Source organism: Uloborus diversus, chromosome 5 (genome assembly GCF_026930045.1).
Source record: "Uloborus diversus isolate 005 chromosome 5, Udiv.v.3.1, whole genome shotgun sequence".
NCBI lineage: Eukaryota > Metazoa > Arthropoda > Arachnida > Araneae > Uloboridae > Uloborus > Uloborus diversus.
Window position 1 is genome coordinate 169,733,603 of NC_072735.1, and position 27,037 is coordinate 169,760,639.

General features: G+C 33.8%; 1 protein-coding gene across 1 annotated transcript in view; it reads left to right on the plus strand.

Annotated features, from left to right (window-relative positions):
• The window catches only part of LOC129223276 (muscle-specific protein 300 kDa-like), a 175,047-nt gene that overhangs the window by 13,499 nt on the left and 134,511 nt on the right, over window positions 1-27,037 (plus strand). The window contains 8 exon segments of the mRNA XM_054857842.1: window positions 14,651-14,712; window positions 15,737-15,832; window positions 18,156-18,239; window positions 19,192-19,284; window positions 19,869-20,104; window positions 20,939-21,135; window positions 21,445-21,659; window positions 23,536-23,844. Coding sequence (XP_054713817.1) covers window positions 14,651-14,712; window positions 15,737-15,832; window positions 18,156-18,239; window positions 19,192-19,284; window positions 19,869-20,104; window positions 20,939-21,135; window positions 21,445-21,659; window positions 23,536-23,844 — 1,292 coding nt within the window.

The following is a 27,037-nucleotide window of genomic DNA, read 5'->3' on the forward strand; positions in this document are numbered from 1 at the left end:
TTTATGATCTGATTTAACGTTATCCTGCCATTCAGGGTAACTTTGAACCATGAAAGAAACGCGATGCAAAGTTACACAACTCAAAATTTGGGGAAAACGCAATAGCTATTGAAGAAATATTTTCGAACTTTTAAGTATGCATTATTAATTTAGACAACAAAAACTAACCAGTAAATTTCTCATTATCTTTTTTTTTTTTTGAGCTCATTGTAATATTTGAGACTAAATCGCTTAAAATTACTGTTGCGTGAAACCTTGATTTTCTCCAATACTGGTTTTTTTTCTTGGAGTTTTGTCACTTTCTTTGCCGGTGTGCTATTAATTATATTGATCGTTTAAGTATTTTTAAGGTGTTACTGTCTGACCACGGATTGTATGGAAAGACAAACATCCGTTTTACAGCCCGAAATAAACGAATCTATTATTTTTTTTTACCGATGTCAGCTTTTGCAGAAGCAGAGTCTCATTCAAATGAGCGGAATACGCGCATCAAATTTTTACTTTCCTCCCTTATTTATAGATTCGTCTTATCTGGACGTTTGAAAATTCAATGCAATCCGTGGTTGGACAGTAGCAGAAAATGTTTTACGGACATATTGCATATTTCGCAGGAAAACGACACTTTTCTGGGGGAGGAGGCGCATTTTATGCATCTACAACATATTTATTTGTTTCATGCCTAGAAACCGTATTGAAAGCTTGTAATTTTTTTAACTATCATATCGGTACTTTAATGCAGTTGAAGAAAATCGTGCAACTTCTTAGGGACAAAATCGTGTTCCAGTTTCGTACAAAGTCTCAGGATAGTTATGACAGTTCTGCGAGCGCGCTTGCAGGTGATCGCGGTCACGAGTTGCTGGTACGGCGTGAAATGAGACCACGTGACCTCTCTTTCCCCCTCACGTTTATGTGCGATATTGATTAAGACGAACAACTTTCTCCGTGAACGATTGCATGACTTTTGAAACGGAAGCTGAGGCCGCTTTTTCTCCTCTTCCTTTTCCGATTGGGTTCAGAACTGAGAGCTAATGGTGACGTCATAAGAAATTGCGATAGCGATTAAATGTGGCTCTCGCGATACGTAGGGTAGTGCGACAGTGAATGAATAGTTAGTATTATATTTATTTTTATTTAAATGAGGTTTTTCTTTTCTTCTCTTTTTCCCCCAACAGATGAACTTTTCAAGTAGTGATTCTCAACCGGTGGTCGGGCGGACCGACACCGTTCCGCAGAAAAATTTGACCGGTCCGCAGAAATTTTTGTTCATCCACATAAAAAAAACACTATTTCCAGAAAACTTATGTATAATCCTCCTATAAATAATAGCCAATGATCGAGTAGCCCGCGTGTTTCAACAATGAAACTCGCGCCATGGCATGATCATTTAATAACATGTTTTGGTAATGTTTAACATGCAGGGAAAGGCTTTATTGTGACAAGGCTGAACTCGATCCGGTCACTTAACTGTTTTGCTGGTAAGACTGTGCCACTTCAGGGGAATGAGGAAACGATAAACTGGTCAACAATAACTGCTATCTACTGGAGTTTAGAGTTCATCCACTGGAGTGAGGGTTTACAATTTCAACCATCAAAATATCACCAAACAGGCAATGGCTTCGTTCAAATGTAGAAGCAATTTTCACCCATCATACCTTGATGGGCGACTTTCTAGTTACAACAATTAATTGCCAATCTGAACACTAAATTTTTGTGGCAGTTCTTTATTACCAAGAAAATTAAAATTATTCCATTTATTTATTTATTTATATTTTATTTGTTTATTCACTTATTTGTTTATTTTTTGTAAAAAGAAGAAAAACCTCACGGGTTCTTTATTTTTTTTCTCCAAGTGTTTATCTGTCAGCGAGTCGAGAATTAATAAATTTATTTATTTATTTTTGCTCCCCCCATAAGGTGCGGGAGGAGGCAACTCACCGGTCCGTTTATATTTTTACTTCCTTTTACGAAGAAAAGGAAGTATTGTATTCGCGAAAAAATTTTCACCCAAAAATCAGCCTTAATTTCCATTTTGCTCGCCCCCGAGTGAATATTGAAATTTTTTTTTTCAACCTGACCACACGTGGATATATGCCTAAGAACGTATAAGCACCCGAAATATCCATTTTGACGACCCCCAAATTAATTACAACGAGTTTTCTCGTGACGTCTGTATATACGCATAACTGAATCTCGCATAACTGAAAAACGGTATGTCCTGGAAAGTTGAAATTTGGTACGTAGACTCCTGGTGGGGTCTAGTTGTGCACCTCCTCTTTTGATTGCATTCGGATGCTCCAAAAGGGGTCGTTTACACCTTTTTGGGGGGAAATCATTGTTAATTTCAATGTAAACTCAAGTGGTGTTATAATTTGGCTAACACTTGGCAATATATCACCACGATTTTGGTCGCCAATTTTTTTCTCCAACTTGGTGACATTTTTTTTTTAATCTTGTAACGGATTCGGCGAGACTTCCAACTTTCTTGAAAGGATGACACAGTTCTTGATAAAAACACAGGAAATTTATTTACACTATGTACAGGAAATATCGTCAACAAACTGCTAAATTATTCATCAGCAATTAAGCAATTATCGCACAACACCGTAAACTCAACGTTTACACATGTATTTACTTCCAAATACGAAAACAACACAGCGAAATGCCTCGCAATAAACAGAGCTAATCCACTCACAGCACAAATTCTCAATCGAAACTAAACTCTTTATCACGCGTAGCCGTTTATATACACACCTCAAAGAGAGCTCTCAAAGATTCCAGAAAATGCTACAACGTTCTACAACTACACTTTCATTGATAAAATCAGTGAATGAAATAAGAAAAAAAGAATAGGTTGTTGTATACTTTAGCCATATGTTAAGGGGTTGTATATTCACAACGGGAAACTATTTACAGGTTACGTTACTACAATAATTACTAGTTACAGGATTTGTAACAATCTGTTTTCATTTTGGCCACTATTGGCAAAATGAAGAGAGTTAACCATTGAATCCCATTAAAATGTCCAATATTGGGAAAATTTATCTGTATAAAACGTTTTTTTGCTTCAGTTCGCAACAAACTTGGGGTAAAAATGTTTAAAGTTTCTTTTTTTACTCCATAGCGCTATTATCATTAATTTGGCGTAAAAGGAAGTCATGTGATGCACACATCAGCTCGTTTTCATCAATTTTCAACGCTTCTCTAGTAGAAAGTTTTTTAATTCGAGAAAAAGAAAAACCCTCAACGGCCCACGAAATTTTTTCAACAGGCTTTGCCGGTCCGCGGGTCAAAAAAGATTGAGAAACGCTGTCGTATAAAGAACTATTATGGATCATATTCTCCCCTAAGCGTAAAATTCATTTTATAATTAGCGAATGCAAATAATTCTTAACTACTTATAATTTGCTCATGATTATTTTGATATGAGCATTGAAAAAAAGTTATTGTTTGAGAAATCTTTTTTTTTTTTTGCTTTTTTATAATTTTATTTATTTATTTATTTTTTCATAAAAACACTTCGAATTCCCTTATTTTACCGCAAAACTTATGGTCATCAAAGGATTACTCCGCAAAAGTTACTTTCTCGTGTACGATTCTTAAAAGAAAAGTGTATGCTGTAGGCAATTTTGCAAAAGTGATGACAACAAAAGTAAACCAGAAAGCAACTGAAAGAAAGAGGCGTAATAACTGGAGAGTGCGTAAAAAAAGATGAGGTAAAGATTTTGTGTTTTCTCTGGTTAGACCTGTTTCCTTATTGAGGTGCTGTTAATAACTACATACACTGTTAAAAAAATTTCCTGAAAATAACGGAGAAAGTACCGGCAGCAAAGTTGCCGTAAATATTACGTTTCCGTTCAATGACTTTCCGTGATTTAACAGAAGTTCCATTTCTTATTTCTCCGTAGTTGTAGTTTTCCGTTTATAAATTTCTCGTGACTGAACGAAAATTCCATTTCTTATTTTTCCGTTCATTTACAATCTTTCTGTGTTTTAACAGAATTTACGTTCCTTATTTTTTCATTGCGATATTTTTTCCATTTCTCACTTTCCCGTATTTATGTAAAAAGATTTTATTTTCAAAAAATATTTAAAAAGATATGTCAAGTATTGACTTTTCGTTTCATTAAAAATTTAGTTCTTTAAAATGATATATAATACAGATATAGTTAACTGTTCTAAAATTATTACTTTTTTTTTACTTGCATTTGTTACTCAAAGATTTTTTAAATTAACATCTGGAGAGAGAACTCACCTAACATACCAAGCATCCATTTGCTGACCAAAACCTTTTATATCAACTTCAGATGAGTCAAATTAATCAAATAGTACTAGCAAAAAAATTGATGGATTTGAATAGGACACCAATTATCCCTGCTGATACTGTTCGATATTCCCTTCGTCGTACATTGTCTGGGGTGGCATGGAAAAACATACATGAAAAATATGATATTTTTATTTGCAGAATATGTCAAATAAAATGCTATTAAAAGCAGGTTGACGTTATCATATAATATACCTGATAGAGAGTACCGCATATCTATTGTGTTTAAAAACAGAATCATTGACATGCACATGAAGAATTTTTGGTTCCCAGATGCTACATCCCCCCCCCCCCCAATGATATTCAAATTTTTCACTCATTGGAATCGCAACGTAGATTTTTAGTACATAATCATTATTACTTAAGCATATATCAATCAGTTCGTTTTACCCGAACTGTTTTTCCAAGAAACTTGCAATAATCTCAAATAAGTTGTTGGATAAGATCTTAATAAATTAAATTAAGTACTTATTGTAGCCAAAACTTTCATTGTATATATTAAAGATCAACAATACACCTTTATTTAGAGATTTACTTTCAGTGTTCCAAACTGTGAAGCGAATCACCCCCCCCCCCCCAAAAAAATAGTGATTTTTCCTATCTTGCTCGCACACCACGATAATCTCCGGTATAGATACGAAATGGCATTTAGTGTATTAACTTTCAAGAATGCGTAAGAGCAATAAAAAATAACTCTATAATAGTTGTATAAATTCTAAATAAACTATCATCGGAATTCTATCAAATGCATATTTACAAGGAAAATACATTTGTATTAACATGTATAAAGATATTCAACAACACTTACATATGACCAACGGTGCTAAATGCATCTGGATACAGCTAATCCAATAGGCTTTATTTTAAATTGATAACACGAGATCCTTAAACTATTCTCACTGCTAGAGCACACAATATGACTAACGAATAGAATTGTTCAAAGTATTGAGCAAAATATTAAAACCACAAAAATATTCTAATACTGACTCAGTAAAAACCCACATCAAGTCAACAGGGCGATCAAAACACATCTGCCAGTCTAAAAAATGGCGCGAGCATTTTTCCAAACCTACAAAGCTCAAAGGCGTATAAACAATTTCGACATACGAGTATATTACTCTCCAGACATGAAATAGCAAGCTATCTATTTTGTCTACAGCATCTGAGTTGTTATTCTAAATATGCTTTTAATTAGCAAAATGTAACACTGCGATTAATAAGCACTATCAATAAGTGATGTTTATCATGACTTGAAGACTAATCGGAGCAAAGTACAGCACAGCGGCAACCCTAGAAATGGAAAAATTCCGTTTTCGACGGGATGTTTACGTTTTTTGTAAGGAAAAAATACATTTTGAAGCATTACAGAAATATTCTGTTAAAATCAGTCAGAAAAACTACCTGAATTTTCAAGTTTTTTTTTAACAGTGTATATCAATGTTTTTTACTGAAAATGGCCTATTGTGTTAGCTTTTAATATTTGACGGTCGAACAAAAAAAAAAAAAAAACACTCAACATTCATTCGAGGGACGAGTAAAATGTAAATTTTGGCCAAAAATTCGTTTTTTTTCCCCCCGCTATTACAATATTTCCTTTACTATGTAAAAGGCAGTAAAAAACGTAAAAATACTTTAAAGTGCACACTAAAAAGAAAATATCTTGCTAAACGTATACTACATTGATGTTTATACTGGAGGGAAAGCCCCAGCTTTCATGGCTCAAATAACCTTAAGAAGGGTGATTGGGGGACTTAATGTGATGTCGCGGCCTCCTTTTAATTTATTGAGATCTACAGAAGTTACGGTAAATGTTGTTTAATTGGTATTTCATTCAAAAAAATGCAGTAAAAATCCCAATTATCCGCGTTCGGCTTATCCGCGGTCTTCCGCACCCTCAAAAAAAAAGGGGGGTGGGGGATTCACAACTGGAATGTGGATAAACTCACCCGTTTTTTTTTCTTGACACGTGTAAAATCTTTCTTTAGGTTTTTTTTTTTTCTTCTCCCTCCTTTCCAATACCATCAAACCATCCAACGTCCACTGGAACGTGACTAGATGAAACCTGATTTTTTAAATCAGGCTCTTTACTGCTTTAAATCTACACTACTTACGCGCGTAAGCGAGTGACCAGATCAGTTTCATTTAAAAGAAATTCCCTCCACTCCCCTATTAGTGCGTCTTTTTGGTGTCCCCCTTGCTTGATCTGATTCGCTGGATCTGTTTGCGCGATTTGCTCGCATATGTGTAATCCGGTTTTTTTTTTTTTTTTTTTTAAATATAGCTTTTACATAGTTATCGTTTTAGCTGTAGTTTAAATGTATGCCATTGTCATTGATTTTTGAAGCTTTTGCATACACTAGAATTCAGGGTTCGAAAGTATCATGATATTATCGAAAAATATCCGATATTTTTATATATATCGGATATTTTTCAATTAGCACTAACTAAAGTCTTCCAAATAGCAAATGCATCCTTAAATCGCTCTTTATTTTCTTGTTATTATAATTACAATATGTAGACTTAAAATTAAGGCTTCTGTCATTATTTACATCTAATATTTCATTTTAAATTTCTATCAATTTTAATGGAGTTATTATTTAGCATTAGCTGTTTTATTCATTTTTCTTTTGTTTGCTACTTTTACAGTTATATGATTCAGAAATAAAATATATACATTAGTCCGTGCACGGTCATAAGACATTTTCTTTTTTCTGAGCAATGTTTAACATTTAACTAGGCACTTCTAATATGAATTAAAATTATTGCATTACATACTAATTTTATGAACATAAAATAAAAGTATAATAGGAGTATTATATTACTTTATTATATTAATGGTGTATTAATACATCATAAAAATATAGTACATAACTTTTTGGTTATTTTTTATTATAAATGAACAATTTTACTATGATTAATATACTTTTTATATTGAAAATACCGTAGTTGAAAAAATAAAAATCGGATATATATCGTGGTATATATCGACTCATATGTATCATCGAACCCTGCTAGTATCGTTTTTTATCCATTATGTGGATCGTCTGCTGTTACCGTGCCACCCTATTCCGCCGAAAATCGGGAGTTACCTGTAGTTAAAATTAGGTACTAAATGAGTAGCAATTTTTTTATAAACAGCAAAAGTAATAATAGCATCGTATTACATGTGTAATTTAAATTGAATATGATGATTGCATTTGCCTCAGATAAACTAGACACAATTATCTTGCCGCACACTGCAATCGTCTGCATGTTTTGCCATCACCTGGCACTATGTGGCCAGGGGATCATGAATGCTGAATATTTGCCATCCTCACAGCTGTCCCCTTGGAGAGTCTCCCGAATTTTGATACTTTCTTCCAAAGTCCTTAAGGGGTTCCGGGACGCAAAAATCGTCAAATTGTGCAATTTTGTTTTTATCACTTAAAAACTCTTCCGTTTTTTTTCTGCTTGAAAGGACGTTTAAATCTTGTTTTTATCTTAATCAGAACGATAGATATAATTATTTTTGTAGGTTGCGTTTAACTGATATTTAACTTTAACACTTTAAACGCGTTTTTCTCCATGATGCAATTTTTCCTGATTTTGTGCATTCAAACTCTCATAAGTCAAGAACTGATCAAGTAATGAAATTTGGAGCATATCTTTTTCAAACAGTTTACTTTAATTTTTGTTCGACAAATTTGAACAAAAAAAAAAGTTTATTACAAAAAAAAATTGGATTAAAAAAAAAAGTATCTTCAAATTTTTCTTCAATTATTTTCTATTTTTTATTGAATTAATATATTTCAAATAGCTGAATAAGAATTATAACTTAGACATTTGCATAATTTAAAAAAAAATTGAAAATTGACTAAGAATATTTCGAGTTCTAGCGATTTAAAGCAACCCCATTTTTTGAAAAAAAAAAAAAAAAAAAAAAAACAAATTAAATTTTATTTATTTATTTTTTAATTTTTTTTTTTTTTTTTTTTTGAATATCTATGTTATGATTTTTTTTTAAATATACAAAATGTGTCCCGGACCCCCTTAACAAAGTAAATATTTACCGAATTTTCAGCAAAAGAACGAAATTCCCTAAAAGGAGGGATTTTTCAGTGATTAGAATTTTGGAAAAAAATCCCCACAGTAAAAATATCACGATCGCAGAAATGGAACCTTTTCATACCCGAAAAGGTCATTTTTTGATATGTTTATTTCATTTATTCCTTCTTTTTAAATTAGAATTTTCCCGAAAAATGCGCTAAAGTGTTTCTAATTTTCTCTGAACTTCCTGAGTCTTTACCTGCTGAAAGGAATGTTTATTATCACTTGTAAGAGGATACAAATTTATGCTTCTTTTAAAAATATGTTTTGAAACCTTGCAGTTGTAAAGTTCGTAACTTAAAATAAAGTAAATTTATAGTAATCTTCTAAAATTAGAAATTTCCGAATTTAATCCTTTCGGATGTCCGAACGCCGAGTTTCGGGTCCTATACGGGCCTAAATTTAGGAATTCTACTTTTATTTTAAAATGCCTTTTACACTCAAATTTTTGTGGCTAAAGTTACTCATGCAAAAATCTCCGGAATTTCACTATAATAAGTGCCCTTAAATTTCAGCTTTAAATATTGCAAGCTACACCCTTGTGAAAAAAAAAAAAAAAAAATCAAGCCAATATTTTTACCAAATCACCTTTATTTACATCATTTAATTATAAAATCAAAATCACCACTTAGTATGCACCCCCTCCCCTTTTTTTTCACTCTACTGGGCATAGAGTCAACTAGAGTTTTGCACTTTTCTTTGAACTCTTGATCTCTATACCATGTTTTTTAGCATAGCACAAATATTTTTTTTCTTTTGTTGTGCAATCAGATTTTCACTCAATGTCACTATAGCCCGTAGAGAAATATCCACGGCCTAACAAAAATATAAAAATGTGACCGGATTGAGAAAAATACGTAGCAGATATACAGCAAAAAATACGTAGAAATTTATAACACTTAAACGAAACACAATATTTATGACAAAAAAAAAAGTGAGGTTATAGCGCCTAAATCAACTGGTAGGCTAACTGTTTATAAACAAAAATTGAACTGAACAACCTAAAAATTTCGAAAATTAAATATTTCCAACTTGATTCCATTGATTCGCACAAGGGTGTATGCATCCTGATCTGCACTGGTCCACGAATTTGGATTCAGCTGCGATGTCTTTGGGGAGCCTATCTCTAATAGATAGCGCGCTGCCTAGTGGCTGAAAATCCAAGGATGGGTGCCCCTGCACCGTTGCTTTCTTCACCACATGAGTGCACTCGATACAAAACTTGTTTTTACAGGGTTCCTCCCTCTCATCTCGGTTGTTTCTTCATCGGCATCTTCCAATCCCTCCGTCTATATTATGCAGCTCGCTTTTATTTTATGTTTTCTTTTTTTTAAACAGGGGAAATCAGTTTTGATCCGCTAAAATGCTGTGAAATCTGTCATAAGTTGATATAATTTGTGTATACCAGTTAATAAGTACAGTGCACTTTTGTCATAAAGCAGTGGTGCCTGGTGCCCCAACCTTTTTCATTACAAAGGCTGTACCTCGAAATAAAAAAAACGATTTCTTGCGGGACAGAACACGTGCATTTTTAAAAATATTTTTAAAAACATATATAACTTTGGAAAATATGGAAAAAGGAGGGGGAAATTTCTAACCAATAACTGTTGTTATGATTTTGGCAATTCGTCATGTCGGTATCACATAAGTAGAAACCATTTGTTACTGAACTGATGCGTGCGTAACCGATGTTTTTCACAATTCTTTTTTTTTTTTTTTTTTTTGTGAAATGAGTTTGTTGACTATCTCATGATTGAAAAGTAGTTTAATTTCTTAATATATGCTCCTGAAACACTATTTCATCCCCAAAATTTGATTTCTCTAACAAAAATGTTATCTTTGTTTTTTTCATCCTCTTTTCTTTTACATAAATATTCAAACCTTCATTCTTAGCTACTGCTCCCCCAAAAACATTTTTTTTTTAAAAGTAAATCTATTAACTTGTGCAAAATCTACCTCCAACCCCTTCCAAACTCTTGACTGTCCTTGAATTAGTTTTTGTTTTTTAAAGCTTGTTTTAAGAAAAAAATAATTTTTAATTCCCAAAACTATTTGCCTACGTGTTATTTTTTTCCTCAATCTATTATTAATAATTTCAATTTCTAAAAATATTTTTAAATGCAAATTTTCAACGCGAGACGTTATGAAAGTATAATTCAATACCTATCAATACAAATTAAAATTTCTGTAAAAATTACGTAATAGGCAGTGAGAAGCAAAGGGATGCAAGTGGCAAAATTAAAAATTTGGGGATAACCAGTACAAATAGTAGGGGAACTTCTCCTCTGTCTTGGGGTAAGAGATAGTACTAGAAGCCCTGGTAAGTGCTGTTGTACAGCATAATTTAGAAAAAAAAAATCAATGAAAACTCACTCCCCCTTTTTCCAGCTTATCTGAAATTGTTGAGGAGGGAAAAAAATCCATTGTTGGTTGCGGTAATACGTCAGTACCTAAAAATAATGCATATAAGATCCATCCAAGATAAGTGCTCCCCTCATGTGTGTACATTTCATTCAAAGTTAAACCAACCATCAGATCTTGGATACAATGTGCCGTTTCTTCCCTTAGAATCTTAATTTTAGAACTTGTCTGTGGGCCAAATGGGGCAGCAGACGATTTTCAGGACCCCGCCATTTATTAGGCGGAAAGAAGACGGAATAACTTTCTCTCGATCCTATCAATCAAAGAAAAACCTCTTCCGGGTTCCAGCCCAACTCGACGATTAAAGATTCATTTAAAAGTGAAGCGATAAAATATTAAATTGTGAATTTGTGCTGAGATGGGAAATAAAATTGGTAGCTTCGGTTTACTTCAAGTGATCAGGCTAAGCAGCTATCTTATCAGAACTTGCTAAGCCCTTTTTAGCCTACTTTCCCAGTAAAAGTCAAAAAAAGAAGAAAAAAGCATGAAAGAAGGCTTAATGCATCTTAAAAATATATCCCGAAAAACAAAAAAAAAGTCAAAAATATATAAAATAATTAAATAAATATCGAAAAATTAAAAATTGGAAAGTAGGGTATTGAGATGGGGAAAAATGTCTGTCGGTCTGTCTGTCTGTCGGTCTGTCTGTCTGTCGGTCTGTCTGTCTGTCGGTCTGTCTGTCTGTCTGTCGGTCTGTCTGTCTGTCCCCCCCCCCTAATAACTTTTGAATGAATAGTCCGATTCGAACAAACTTTTTTTTGTTCGAAAGATCTCGGCAAGGACACCTCATTCCCATATTTCGCTTTTTGGTTTGAACTATTTTTTGTTCAATTTTGAACAGTTCAAAAAAACTTAACATTAGCTCCTACGGGGAAATTCAAGGCAATTCCGAACTGTGAGGCGAATTTGCTTCAAACAAACTTTGTAGGAAAAAGCTTTTGATGAAAAACTTGTATATAAAATATCTTTTTGATTTGAACAATTTTCTGTTCAATTTTGAACAGTTCAAATCCCTTAACATTAGCGCCTACGGGGAAACTGAAAGTCGATGTAGATTCCGTACTTGAAGGCGGATTTACTTCAAACAAATTTTGTTGGAAATAGCTCTTGACGCCGAACTCCAGACTCCGACTCCGAGAATTTAGGGGCACCTGAATCCGAATCCGACTCCTGTGCCCGACAAATAATCGGACTCCGACTCCCCGACTTCGACTATGACTTTCTAGCTTAGGCAAAAATTTATACACGGACAAATGACTGACTCCGATTCTTGGATATTCGACTCCGACTCCTTCATCCCAAAATTAGATTGACTCCGACTCCGACGCTATGGTTTTAACTGTGAAATAATTATTGTTGATGTGATTTGTTTTTATTTTAACGCTAAAGTTTTTATTTAGGTATTCAGTTTTCGGTGAATAAACTCGAAGTCATTTATGTTTCTACATAAAGATACGCGCAGACGACTTTTTTTTTTTTTTTTTTTTGACCATGAAAAGTATTTCTTTATGTTGACATTTTATTGTTTTTATGTATCTTGATAAGTGCATTAATTCATTTAAAAAATTATTTTTGGCAACAGGGGAAAAAGAAACGATTTTTTTTTGATAGGATGCATTTATTTTAATGAGCTTATTAATTTTTATTATTTTTTTTTTCGTTTTGAAAGCTGTTGAAGAATTTTTTTTAAATGGAAAAAAGTGTATTAGCTGCTTTGTTTAAAAGTTGCTGCTATTTTATTTGTTCGTTTTGTTTTGTTTTTGTTTTTTTTTGGGGGGGGGGGGATCTAATTTTTTTAGATGAGTGAGGAATATTTTATTCCTAGAAAGTAGCTTAAAATGTTGGAAAAATATGTTTGAAACAATTTGCGATTTTAGCTATTTTGAGAACATTGATCAGGTACTAGAAAGTAGTATGGGTATACGGGAAAGTAGGCTCGTCTAGTTCTAGACAGAACTTCTTGTTAAATGAAGTAGAGTTATGATACTTGTTGGTTGCCAAAGGTGTTTTTATTAAATGTTATTTATTTATTTATTTATTGTGAGAACACCTTAATTCCCTCAATGTTTTATTAAATTTCAGAAATAAGGCGTCATTTTAAAGATTTCACCGCTTTCGGATGAAAAATAAAGAGACAATTCATTTTGGTTGTTTTGTTGAAAATACCGATTGATTCTTTCTTTTAATTACGCATTGCTTCTAACGCATGAATTCTCAAAAGGAAGGTCCGTTAGCTCAGTTGAGCTAATAATGCGAAAATCGTGAGTTCAAATCCCAATATTGAAAGATGTCGTCTTATTTTTTTCCCCAGCAGAATTTTGATCCAAATTTTCATGAAGATATAAAACTCATTACAGGATTTTGAGCTACATTTCTGTTGTTGTTAAAATCAGGAAAAAAGACGTTAATCTTAGCATGGTAAATTGTGGTATAATTTTTTAAAAATTTGAACAAAATAGAGGCATCGATTTTAATTTATGTTGTTGCGATTTTAATTTATGTTGTTGCTATGTTACGTATTGCTTTAGCGTTTAGCTTACTGAGATGGAAACCCATTAGCTCAGTGGATAAAAGCATCTTGCTTATGAAGGAAGAATTTTTGAAGGTCATGAGATCGATTTTCTCATGAGCCAGAAAGTGTAGTTTTTGAACAACTTAATTCTTCTTAACAGAATTCTCATCCAAACTTCCATGGATATATTATCTTAACTCATTGGGTGGGAGCAGGATTCTAAGCCACAGTTGTGATGTTGCATTGAAATCGGGGGAAAAAAAAACCTTTATTTTAACATGGCCAATCGCAGTGTCTTATTATTTCTCAAAGGTGTATTTTGGGGAAAAATTCTTTAACACTTCATCAATTTCAAAAGTAAGACTCATTTTAAAGATTTTTTTCACCGCTATCAGCGAAAAATTAACTAACAAATCAAATTTTTGCAGTTATTCAAAACATTAATTTAAAAACTAATTTCTTCTGTCGCGAGCGAATGCTTCTCACAGGTGAGCTAGTTTTAAAGGAAAAGTATCGTAAACGATGTAAAACTTATGTGTCTATGTGTATGCAAGATAGGGAAAATTTACAATGGAAAAATTAGCTAATTTTTAGATAGGTCATTTTGTAAATAAGAGGATAGTGTTACACTATCAATACAATTTTTGGGATTGCACAAACTTACGAATCTTAAAAAAAGCACATAAGAGTTTTGAAGAAAAGCTTCGTTAAGATTCGTCCCTGAAGCCTACATACATTGATAAAGGGTTTCATTGTCATTCCGAAACACGTGTGTACAAGTTATTTTGCAAGTTTTTTGCTATGAAGTGTTGTTTACCCAACGAAAGAAGTGTTGAGTGATTTTTTGTTCTAATGAAATAACTTACTTTTGTTAATCAATTTTTTGAAGAAAAAACAAACAAATATAAATGTAATAATTCAAAAATCGTTTAAATTCAGATACGTATTTGTCACTTAATTGTTTACGTGCATAAAAGTGGTATACTAAAGAATATTCACCGTCAATTAAACTGATGGTCTGATTTAATTTTAAATTAAGCTATTTTTTTCTTATTTTTATTTAAATAAAAGTACTATATGCGAGCTTGATTCGTGCCCTTGAAAGGGCGGTTTTTATTCAAAGGGTTAATGGATTTTGACCATGAAAAATCCTTTCTTACTTCCTTTCCCCCTCCTGCAACGGTTCCAACTTTTTATTTCAAATGAACAGATGTGATATATCGTGATATTCATTAGTTATGAATTTAGTTATATCGTTCGTTTTTTTATATTTTATGTCCTGAAATTCATGGTGTTGTTTTCTTTTTCAGAGGAGCAGGAAAGAGTGCAGAAAAAAGTTTTTACAAATTGGACCAACCATTATTTAGCTCAGGTAAGCGAAAGAAACTTTCTGTTCGGTTCTGTAACTGTTTCTACAAAAATCTATTAGTCTGCTTTGAGATTGTTATCTTGATAATGCTCTTTACGTGAATTGAATTTTAACAGTCATCAGAGTGCAGGTTGCACTTAAAAAATTTGAGAGGATGAGAGAAAAATGATTTTGCGAATGTCGAATATTTTCGTAAAATCATTATTTACGTTAGTTTCGAAGTTTCTTACATTTATAAATCGTTAATCATGTAGTCTTTTTTTTTTTTTTCGTAAATAAGGTATTTTTCGACAAAAGTAAATCAGGCGATAAAGTTTAATAAGACTTATTCTAACAACTTTTATGGGTTTCTTGCGAGCAGTGACGGCCGCAAAATACATCTTTGTCTTCCATGTTGCCATGACTTTGCAACAATAGCAATAACTCTCATTTTCCATTTTAAGCTAACAAAAACACAATCGACAAATCATGGTTGTTACAATTCTGTTTTAAGGCAACAAATACAGTAGAACTTCTACTGTTTTAAGTTAAATACAGTAGAACTCCAATAGGAACTGGACCTCACTCGGATAATCAAAAATTTGGAAAATTGGATTTTCTCCTTAAAAAGTTTTTTGTACTTGAAAAACTGTATGCACGTACAAAATGGGTTAAAAAAAAACTTTTTTAAAATAATAGGGTTGCAATGGTAGCCGAACTCTGCGCCAAACAATTCCTCTTCTTACTGATGGCTCACCTTTCAAAGAAATAGACTTGCTCAAGGCCATAGCTCAACTTCTCAGAGGTGAACAGTACGTTTCTTCCCCTTTTTTTTTTCTAAAATTCCGAAAGCGATTCGGGTAATCAGCAGTTCGGTTATTCAGAGTTTGAACAGGTTGAGATTTACTGTATGTGAGGGGTTCTTTAAAATGGAGATATTGTGCATAAAAGTTACTTTGGATGAATGTATCTTTTTTTAATTTGTTAAAATAATAATTAAGGAGTTGAACTTTATTTCGAGTGTGTTTCGTTTCTTTGTGTTATGTAGCATGATCCTCCCATGCGAGTTGATGATTTAATCGAGGACTTGAGAGATGGTGCCAAACTCATCGCACTCATCGAACACCTTTCTGGCGAACGTTTGGTAAGTTTAAAACTTTGCTTTTGTTTTTATTTTTCCGCCATCGAAAAGTAAAAGTGTATTACATTTTACTTAAAAAAGAAGAAACCTTTCTTTCCTTTTGGACATTTTTGGCGGGAGAAACTCTGAGTTTATCACATAACCATTTTCTGACAAAGTCTTTTTCAAGAGATAATAGCAAAAGGAGTTTCTCTGCTCTGTAATGGCCGATTGCCAGAAAAATATCTTGTTTTTAAGCTTGTTCGTCTGGCTCAAAATCTACTACAAAACAAAGCATTTTGTATTCAACTTGAAGATAAATGTTCAATTCGAGTACAGTCCACGAAACGTGCATAATTTGTTGGCATGCTTAGAATTATGATATTAAGTACTTGATAAATGTGGCTATCATTTTGTATTTACATTTAAAGTCATCTCTTCGTCAGTTCTGACAGTTTTATAGATAGTCAATAAATGATAAATATACAAATTAAAATGATATAATAGGCATGAAATTGATTTTTCTTCCCTCTTTCGTTAGTATAGTATTTATATTCATACGCCATTTTTGTCCACACGGCGGGCCTTTCAAACGTTTCGCGTTTGTACCAACATGATATATCTGCTTGGAGGGCTCAAGGGGGAGGGGGGGGTAACGCAGTCAAACGTTCTTTCTAGCTAATTGTGACTGCTCCTACTCAAAAAATGATGCTAGGATTCAGACAAAATGTGGTTTTCAAGTGAACTTAAATGTTCACAGGCGCAGATTCGTTTTTTGGTGCTTGTCACCATGATTCGTGTGTAGAGGGGGGGGGAGGGGGGCACTTTTAGTTCCTTACATACTGACATGCACGCACATATAACACAGGGCTTGATATTCGATCTTTCTGGCAGATGAAGTAACTACTTGAAACTGCTCTTACTCATCTTCCTTCAAATTTCTATATCAAGTTTTAATTTTAAAAAAAGAGTGAAGGCCTTTGTTAAGTTTAATACTGAGAAATTCTTTGTGCTCAATTTATTACTTTAGAGGGGAATGAAACATTATGAGTCCTAAAAATTTAGGCTCACTTTAGCAACTTCAGAGAAAGATAAAGGGTGGTGCGGATCGGGAGAATTTCGCCCGAAGATTTTTCGAAAACGCAGTTTTTGCTATTGTTAGGGGTAGAAAGTTGGCGAGGCAAGGTTCTCCTCCCGAGAAATTGTCTGAATTGGCGTCAAAAATTGCCATTTTGGGCAATTTTTGGCCATGTTAAGGGAAAGGGGAGATTGAAGTTAATTCTCGCCGCCCCCCCCCCCCTCCCGAAAAAAAAAAAGAAGTCTATCTTTGGCGACATTTGAGGGTTAGATAGGCTCCTCTTGGAAATGTTTCGAAATTGAAACTTAAGAAACAGAATTTTCTTCTGAAAAAAAAGGTGGTTGGAGATTTGGATTTTCCTCTTGAAAATTTTTTTGATACATAAATCAGTTTTGGGCTATCTTTGGGGAAGATAAGTTCGGGGCTCGTTAAATTTTTCAAAATGAACTTTTATTTTGTGATGCTAATCGTAAGAGTGCATCTTTCTACGTTAGAGTAGAAGCTGTAACCTCTTTCAGCAAACTGCAATAAAAATTCTAGGTCTTTCATGTGATTGGTGGTAGTTTCTTTCCACCAAACAAGCTCAATGATTGAAAATATTACCGGTTGCCCAATTCAAACAAAAGGCCTAAGATTAGCGGTTCATTCCAGTTTTCTTGGTAAGCACAGGCCAAACTGCTGCTTTCTAGCAGCAGTGGCTAAGTGATCAATGGCTTAGTGGTGTACTTAGCTGTCCCGCAATCCCCGCGGCGTGGTGCTTGAGGGGGGGGGGGTAAGCAAGAGGTATGAGAGCACACACTCTGGAAAAAAAACCTATGTATAATTTAAAAAAAATTTAATTATTTATTTTTTCCTAATTCAATGTAATTTTGAACTAAACTTGATGATTATAAATATCAGAATGCTCATCACCGTAGTCTTTTGACTTCATATTATAGCTTTTAGTTTTTTTCCATAAATCTAAGGCAGGACATACTTATAAATCTTATGGGGGGGGGGGGGCACTTTTAAAATCTTGCGGGGTGGGGACACCGAAATCTATGTACACTACTGTCTTAAACTTTCAGCTACATCCCTTAATTCAAAAGAATTGGTTTGGAAGGATTACTTAATTAAAAATATGGATATAAGTTTGACTAGAAAGCATTTTATTTGTCCCATAATGAAGTTTATGGTATAGTATTCAGAGAGTAGTTGTATATGTTTTGTTTTATTCAGTAATTTATTAATTACTTCTACTACTTACATTTAAATGTTTATTTTTTCCAGCATGGAGAAAGGGGGAGGCGTTTGCGAAGACCACATTTCCTCAGCAATGTTAACCAAGTCTTGCAGTATTTGGAAAGAAAAAGGGTAAGAGATTTATCTCAAAAGCTATTTTTCAAAATTGTAAAGCTGTATTTTCATCTGCAATGATTCTCATAGTGGCAGCTTTTGACCATCTCTTGACCTTTAGTCAAGTTTTCTGAATGGACACTAGTTTATAATATACGTTTTTAATTTTTCAACTTATTTACATGTCATGTCTTTTCATGAAAAAAGTTAATTGAAACAAATGTAAGTTTTCAAAACTTTATTGAAGCTATCTTTTTTTTTTCTCTTAAATTTAGTTCTTTGATTTAAGGTGAAGCAGTAATAATAAACAAACCTTAAATGGTTGAATAAATGAAAGAAATTAATTCTAAGCATGCATAGAACGTTTTAATTTTTTTTAGTGTACATTTTTGACTTTTTTTGTACAAAATTTAATAAAAGGATGTTTTGTGCTTCTGATAATTTCCAAATCATTAATAAGAGCTAAATAGGCCTGTTTGGAATGGTTCCTAGTGTAAAAACTCATTTCAACTTAAAATCATTTGCGTTTTAAGAGTACCTGAACCCTCAAGTGTGATTCAATATTGTTAATCTGTTGATTAGAATGCAAAGAAGTAAAAAAATATATAATTTAAATTTATGATAATAAACAGAAATCTCAAGGGGTTCAGTTGATGACTTTTGGGGTGATGCATAAATGTTGCCAACGTGCCTTAGCATTGTTTCTCAAAACTAACTTTAAAGTTTTCTAAAATTTCCTTCCAAATTTTATTCTAAAACAATTATTATCAAAGATATACTTATATAAATACTTCTGATAAAAATGATGAGTGGAGGGGGGAGGGGAATTGGATCTTAGACTTTTAGAGACTTGCAGACCCTCTAGTATTCAGCCTAAAAGTTGATAATCAAATTTATAAATTAGTTTTGATATCTGTAATTGAAAAAAAAATTGCTTCATTGTTCTAAAATTATTTTTTCCTTTTTGCAGATAAAACTTGTAAATATCAATGCCACTGATATTGTGGATGGGAAGCCAGCAATTACTTTAGGATTAATTTGGACTATTATCCTACACTTCCAGGTAAGCAAGAAAGCCTTTTCATTTCATTTCTGTTCTTTTATGTTTTAAAATCTGTTGTTGAAGAATAAATTCTTGCAGAAAATCACAACTAGTTTGAGATGGCTAAGCCTTGTGACTGACCATGGAAATAAATTTTGACATTTTTTATGAACGACTAAGGTAAACACACTAGTAGTGACTAGTGCTTCAGTAGTGACCACTTCAAGGTTTATATTTAAAAAAATAGGATTCTAGGTCTCTCAGTTGATGCAAAATTGCATCAAACGTGCAGGAGGTATTCAGGGGTGCCCACCTCCCTAAGAACAAGGGTTCACCCCTCTAAATATCGCAAAGACCACCCCTAAAATGAAAAAAATACCCCTCCAAACAACCCCTTCTAAAAATTTCAATGGTGCAGTCTGTGCCATGACCTTGCCCCCTAGATGGGCACCCTTGAGGTATTGGCTCCTGCACGTTTGAATCCAGTAACGGAATGTTTTACCTCTTTCGATTGTTTCTTAAAAGACTGTAAGGTAGGGTATGCAAATTCTAGAATTGCAATTCCTTTCTTTAGAATTTTTTTTAAAGGTTTTCTTTTTCTTTAGATTGAAGAAAAGACAAAACTTCTGACGGAACAGATGGCTTACCTGCAGACTTGTGCCAGCAGTACCAGTAGCCTGGATAGTGTTGGTGCTCAAAGTCCCATGCCTTACTTGGAATCTTCACCTCAAAAGCTATTGGGCACCGCTCCTGCGGCGGCAACAAAACCGAGCCCAGCCGACAGGTGGAAGGGTGGGGCACGGAAAGCCCTTCTCCACTGGGTCAAGAACAGTATCAGTCAGTACGTATAATCATCCCTCTGAACCTTAATCAGTGGATGGGTTAAAGGGATTCATTCTCTCAAAAATATTATGATTGTTTAAGAACAGTGTCAGTCAGTTCGTGTAATCATCTTTAGTCATCCTTCTGAACCTTAGTCAGTGGATAGGTTGTTAAGTGGATTCATTCTCTCAAAAATATTATGATTGTTTAAAAATAGTATCAGTCAGAATGTATAATCATCTTTCATCATCCTTCTGAACCTTAGTCAATGGATGGATTAAATGGATCCATTCTCTCAAAAATATTATGTTTGTTAAGAACAATATCAGAGTCAGTTTGTGTACCTAATCTATCTCTTATCATTCTTCTGAACCATAATCAGTGGATGGATTAAATGGATCCTATATTCTCATTATCTCCAAAATATTATGATTTTTATGTGAACAATATCAGCCAGTGCATATTGTCATGTTAAATCACCCTACTAGGTGAATGGTTGATTTCAATGGATCTACTCAATGCAGGGGTGCCCACCTGGGAGGGGGGAGGGATCATAGTGCTGACTGTGCCATTAAAATTTTTAGGGAGTTGTTTTGGGGGATTCTTTTTTTTGGGGGGGGGGGTGGGGGTGGCTCTTGCTCTTGGGGGAGTGGTGCACTTTTGCTCTTAAAGGGAGGGGGCATGGAATATAATGCCCACAATTCAGACTATAATGTAAAAATCTGTTTGTCATTTAAACACTGAACTGTTCAAATGGACACATTTCTTATAATTGGGAATCTTCAAACTTTGAACTAGTGTTGTTCTTGGTTTGGTTCTGTTATGTTCTCACATTGTGCTCTCACATTTTCAGGCGTTTTGGAGTGCAAGTGACTAATTTCGGCAGCTGTTGGCGAGATGGCTGGGCTTTTCTGGCAATCATACACAGGATCCGTCCTGGGCTGGTGAATATGGATGCCTTGCAGAATGTGAGCAATATAGAGAGGCTCGACACCGCATTTAGAATAGCAGAAACAGAGCTTGGAATTGCTAGGTTTTTAGATCCAGAAGGTACAAAATACTTTCTCTGTACTGATCTAAGTTATTTATTTTTTGATTTAAAAGGAGACTGTAGAAAAGCTATGACTTAATTTAATTGCTGTTATATATTGAATTTTGTGTAAAATGAATTCTTCCATTATCAAACACTAAAGATCACTACACCAACAACAACTGGACAAGACCAGTCCACTACATATGATAATTGAATAATTTTAGCAACATTTTCTCCCCCATTAGTACTCTTAAATGAGTTTAGCCTGTATGATTAGTAATATTAGTTAAACTATTTAATACTGTAATTATACTTCTGTTTTTCAGATGTTGATGTTCCCTATCCAGATGAAAAATCAATCATGACATATGTAGCACAGTTTTTGCACTTATACCCAGAAACATATGCATCAGCAGACTTAGAAGATGTGGATCTCACCCAAAGCAGTGATTTGGAGATTTTGTCTCTATGGTTAGACAGAGCAGAAACAGTATTAGCTAGTCATAAAAGTCCCAGTGTGGATTACAAAACACAGTATCATGTAAGTCCTATTGTTCTCATTATTATGAAGAGACGAGCAGATGAGAGAAATACCAAATGAGAGGCAGTGAGAGGCAAAGGGATGTAAGTGCCAAAATCCAAGTTTTGAAGATAACCAGTACTGATAGGACAATAGGAGAGCCTCTGCTCTGTTATGGGGCAAATTCAGGTACTGGTATCCCTGGTAGTTATACAAATACAAAAGTGACGACCAGCAACAGGCTCTGGGCCCAACTGGGCTGGTCCTAGTCAATTTACAATCCCCAGTGAAGATCAATGGCCCTCTTAAAACTATCTACTCCCTTTCTCATTACCACCTCTTCCGATAAGCTGTTCCAAGGTTCCACTACCCTGCTAAAATAGTAATTTTCCCTAATATCCATGTTAGCCTGAGATTTAAATAGCTTAAAACAATGACCCCTTGTCTTGTTTTCAGTGCTAAACTTCAGCCCTGCAACATCTTTCATTTTAATAAAGTTAAACAACTGAATCATGTTCTCTCGGTCTCTTCTTTGTTCAAGACTGTACATTTTTAGCCTCCTAAGCCTGGAATCATAGTCTAAGTGAGAAAGTCCATTTATTAGCCTTGTAGCCCGCCTTTGAAACCTTTCCAATACGTTAATATCTTTCTTAAGATAAGGAGACCAAAACTGAACAGCATACTCCAAATGAGGTCTTACCAAACTTCTATATATGGGCAGAAGAACTTCTTTAAATTTATTTGAAATAAATCTATTGATAAACCCAAGCATCTTACTGGCTTTGTTACTAGCTATGCTGCACTGTTGACTAAACTTTAAATCGAGTTGCTGCAAAACAGCATGGTTTAGAAAAAAAATTCAGTTAAAACCTATGTAGAGCTGAACTTCAAGCATATTTTACTCAAAACTTTAAAAAGTCCACTTACATTCCTTTGCTCTTCACTGCCTCAAACGTGGTTAATAAGACCCTTATTTAGAGTTTTTTTTATTCAATATCAGGCACCTTATTTTAGGAAAGGTGACTGAAAGGAAATTCATTACCTCATTAGAAAAAAAATCAAAAAAGACTGCTAGGTTAGAAGTTGGACTTTTAGGAGTAAATTATTATTCTATGGTGTATTCTGCATTTGTCTTTTGTATAGTATGCTAATATAGTATAACTCTGTTGTATCAGACCGTAGTATAACACATGTGCCTTCCTGTCCCCCAATATTTTTGGAAAAAAACATTTTTGTTTTCTTTTATTCGTGAAGTCTTTGTACTCTTGCTCTCCCAACTTTTCTATGCACATTATTACTTCTGCATTCCATTCCAAGCTTTTGATATTTTAAGAGAAAAGATTAGCTGTCCTTCAGTTTCAGTTTTAATTATCTTTTATAATTACTGTTATAGTTATTTTGTGTCTGACCTTTTATTCAAAGGCAGTTTTTTAGCATATTGTCACCTCAGAGTAACAGAACTATTGTTTCTAATATTGCTTGCTATTGTTTCTGGGATTGGATGTTTTATGGTTATTCTGAGGCGACAATATTCTACATGCTATTATGTTATTTCAATGCTGTTTGACTGTACATTTAGCTGACGGTCTATTAGCACTGCATTATATTTTATTACTGTTATTAATTTACATGCAGTAAAAGTTTTATTATACTGCAGTTATATTACAATGCATGTGTAAAATTTGTCCCCATCCCTGTGGTATAATGCGGCTTTACTGTACTTTTCACTACCTTGCATTTTTTGTTTTATTTAAGTAGTGTGCCACAATTCATTAAATAATATAAATACCAAATTGATGAGTAATTTCATCAAAATATGATTAAAAAAGTTATATGATCTTTTGATCATGAGACTCTTTTGCATTCACAATAAAGAGAAATGATTTCATCTTTTCAGCATTTCCATTCCTTGAAATCGGAAATGAAGAATTACCGAGACATTTACGAACGACTGCGATCGAAAGCAAGCTCGTCTTACGACGCAGATTTAAAGGCTGCATGGCCGATCGTTCTCCAGAGGTGGGCCAAAGTGGAGAAGGAATTGATAGATTGGCAACGCTACTTAGACGGATCATTGACTGGTGTCTTCGAGCAGCTGAGCAGGTGGTTGACAGAGGCAGAAACGAAAGTGTCATCTCCTCTCTTACCAGTTATGGACAGTTCTAATATGTTGGCCACAGTGAAAAGAGCTTTGGATGATCACACAGTAAGTCAAGTAATTTGGGTATGAAAAGTGAATTTTTGTGATTGTCAGGGTTCGTACGGGTCATGGAAATCCTGGAAAGTCATGGAAAAAAAATAATTGAATTTCAGACCTGGAAAAGTCATGGAAAATTGAAATTTCCATTGAAAGTCATGGAATTTTTTTTAAGTCATGGAAAAATGTGCTGGACAGAGATAAAGTAACAGTAACTAAAAGAGCATTAGAAATCTTGAGAGATTTAACAGTATAGCACACAAAAGCTATTAAAAGTGGAAAATTGAACGATCCCAAAATCAAATCTGAGTTATTTTGAAAAATCATTGCATCCACTTCTGTCGCAGCCGCTTGCCTGTTTTGTGATGTGATTTTACTGGCTTGGACACCTCTTATTTTGAATTTACTGTTATTTTCAACACTTCTTATGTTTTATATTCTCTAGTAGCGAACTTGCACGTTCTTGGTTTTGCCACGCCCACTCAAAAAAGCAATTCCATTGCATCACAGTTCGATTCCATCACTCGTAAAAACTTTGTGTTTCCATTTATCAGAGTTTATTTTAATTTGTTGAAGGTTTTAGAAAATAAAGATCTTTAGTCAGGCAATAGAATACAGTAAAAGAGGAATTCTTATACTCTAAAACAGTAGTGCCCAACATATGGCCCTCAAAATTAATCCATGCTACCCACTGCTACGTTCAATGTCAGGAATCAAACATGTTTTGAAATTTCTGAACTTATTAATCAATATGCATTTGAAAATGTTCAAATAAGTAAACAAAACAAGTATACTTTTGAATCAGAAGATTGATTCATTACTGAATTTTTTTTCAAAAAAAGATTTGGTTTAGAAACATAAAAAACTAAACTATGTGGCTTTACTTTAAAGAACCAAAATACTGTCAAGTTATGTGGATGATTAAATGCACTGTTGACACTGAAAAGCAACTTTTGAAGCAAATTTATTGAAACTTAGTGATTACTTATTCAACCTTTGTCTCATTCCTTAATATTCTGCCTGTTTATAAAAAAAATGTAGACATTTAAGCATACTTTTCGTTTCATCGCATTTTTACTTTACTTAAATTTAAATGATGAAGACAAATAAGAATAGTTCAGTTTTTTAAGTGTACATTCATATTTTTTCCATTACAAGTAAGTGCTTCAATGAGGCTGTGGCATTCATGTATACGTTTTGCTAAAGCTCATTTCCAAAAATTAGCAAGTTTGAGATTAAATAGTGCTATTCTCTTTGTGAAGAAGGTCATGAAAATTTTTATTCAAGTCATGAAAAAGTCTTGAAAAAGACATGGAGTTTTTTCATCCTAACAGAGTATGAACCCTGGATTGTGAAAGGAATGCAAGTAGGATATGAGAGGGAATAGGATTAAAGAAACAATGAGAGCAATGGAAAGCCAAGAAGGCAAAGTGGTATTTAAGGGTAGGAAGTGGGCTGAAGTAAAAGCATATTTAGAACAGGGGTCTAAAAAATATATATAAATAATTAATTAAATATAACTAGATAAAAATAATACTACTTATCGTGAACAATTATTTTAACATTTTCAAACTTAGGTTCTCATAATACATTAAAATCTCATTACAACAAATACCAATGCAAAAAAATATTTTTTAATAGGGGGTGCCCACCCCCTAAAGGGCAAGGGCGCACCCCCTCAATATCGCAGAGTTCTCCGCCCCAAAAAATGCAACCCCCCTAAAAATTTCAATGTCTGCGCCATGACCCCCCCCCCCCCCGCTCCTATGTGGACACCCCTGGTTTTAACAAAAGTATCATAAGATATGATTACTGAAAAGTACAACACTTCACTCCAGCATTCCCTGTTCCTACCACTACAAGTGGTAAGATGAGACCTGAAGACATCTTTTTTATAAAATTTTAATCCAGATAAAAAAATTTAAAAAATAGTGGCACCTAACGACCCTTGATATTGAATTGATGTGTTAATTTCGAAAGGAAAGGTAAAGGACTTTGTGACCATTTAATATGCACCAGACACCATTATTGTACATGGAGGATTTTTGGTCAGCAAGTATCAAACCTGCGATTCTTCAGTTATGAGTCCAACACCTTACGATCCGGGTACTGTGGCCTGTTGATAATTTTTTTAACACATGAATGAACCACTGTTATTATTTTGTTAGTTTTCTATATCTCTCCCTTGCAAAGCTCAAAAATATTGCATTAAAAAGTATGCTTTATAGGTAGGGTACAATGAAGCCCAAAAAAAAGTCAAATTCCAAGTTTTCCCTATTGTTAGTAAGGAATCCAAAACAAGTTTCTTCAAATATCTCAAAATCTCATTTCTGCAGATGCTGCCCATTATATTCTCATGGCAGTACAGTCTTTACATGTACAAATATCAGTGGCACAGCGAAAGGGAAGGGGGGTGCAGATGCCTTGTTTTTAACATTATTGACAATCCTGATACAGCAGTTTGTACACATGCAAGGACTCTTGATCAAAAAAACCCCTCCAGATGGTAATTCTGGTTGCACTAGTGATGTATATTATTATACTAGGGTTAGAAGTTTGAAGTGTGACTGAAAAATAAGGGTTCTCTGTGAGAATGGCTTGTCACTTGAACCTTACTCTGCCTCTGTTCTAAAAGTAAAAGAAATATTTAATAAAATTGAAAAATTAAAAGTGCACCCAAAACTGTTTTTATGCGGTGGATAGGGACCACATACAAAAATTGTTCAAAAATTCACGAGTAGCTTTAAAAAGTTGTTTTCGCAACACAGTTTAAAAGTATTTTTTTTTATGTGGTGGATAGGGACCGCATAAAAAAAGTCTGACATAGAAAATAACCCAAAAACTTACAAAAGTGTAATCTTTAATTCAAATAAAAAAACCAAGTGATGGTAATTTTCGCCAAGTACGTGGACAAAATTCCCCCGAGTAAAGAAATTTTTCTGAGATCATAGTGACTTCCCATTTGAATGCCTATGTTGTCACTTGAAGATACTACAGTAGAAGACCATTATAACGCACACCTTGGGACCAGAGTTTTTGCGTTATACAGGTTTTGGCATTATATAGGTCATTTCACGAATTTTTAAGCTATTATACAAAATAAATCTGTATATTAGCAATGAGTTTTATCTGTAGTGAGTATTAAAGCACTAATTACACAATGAGTCATTCACAAATAAATATGTTTCTTTATTAAAAGAAA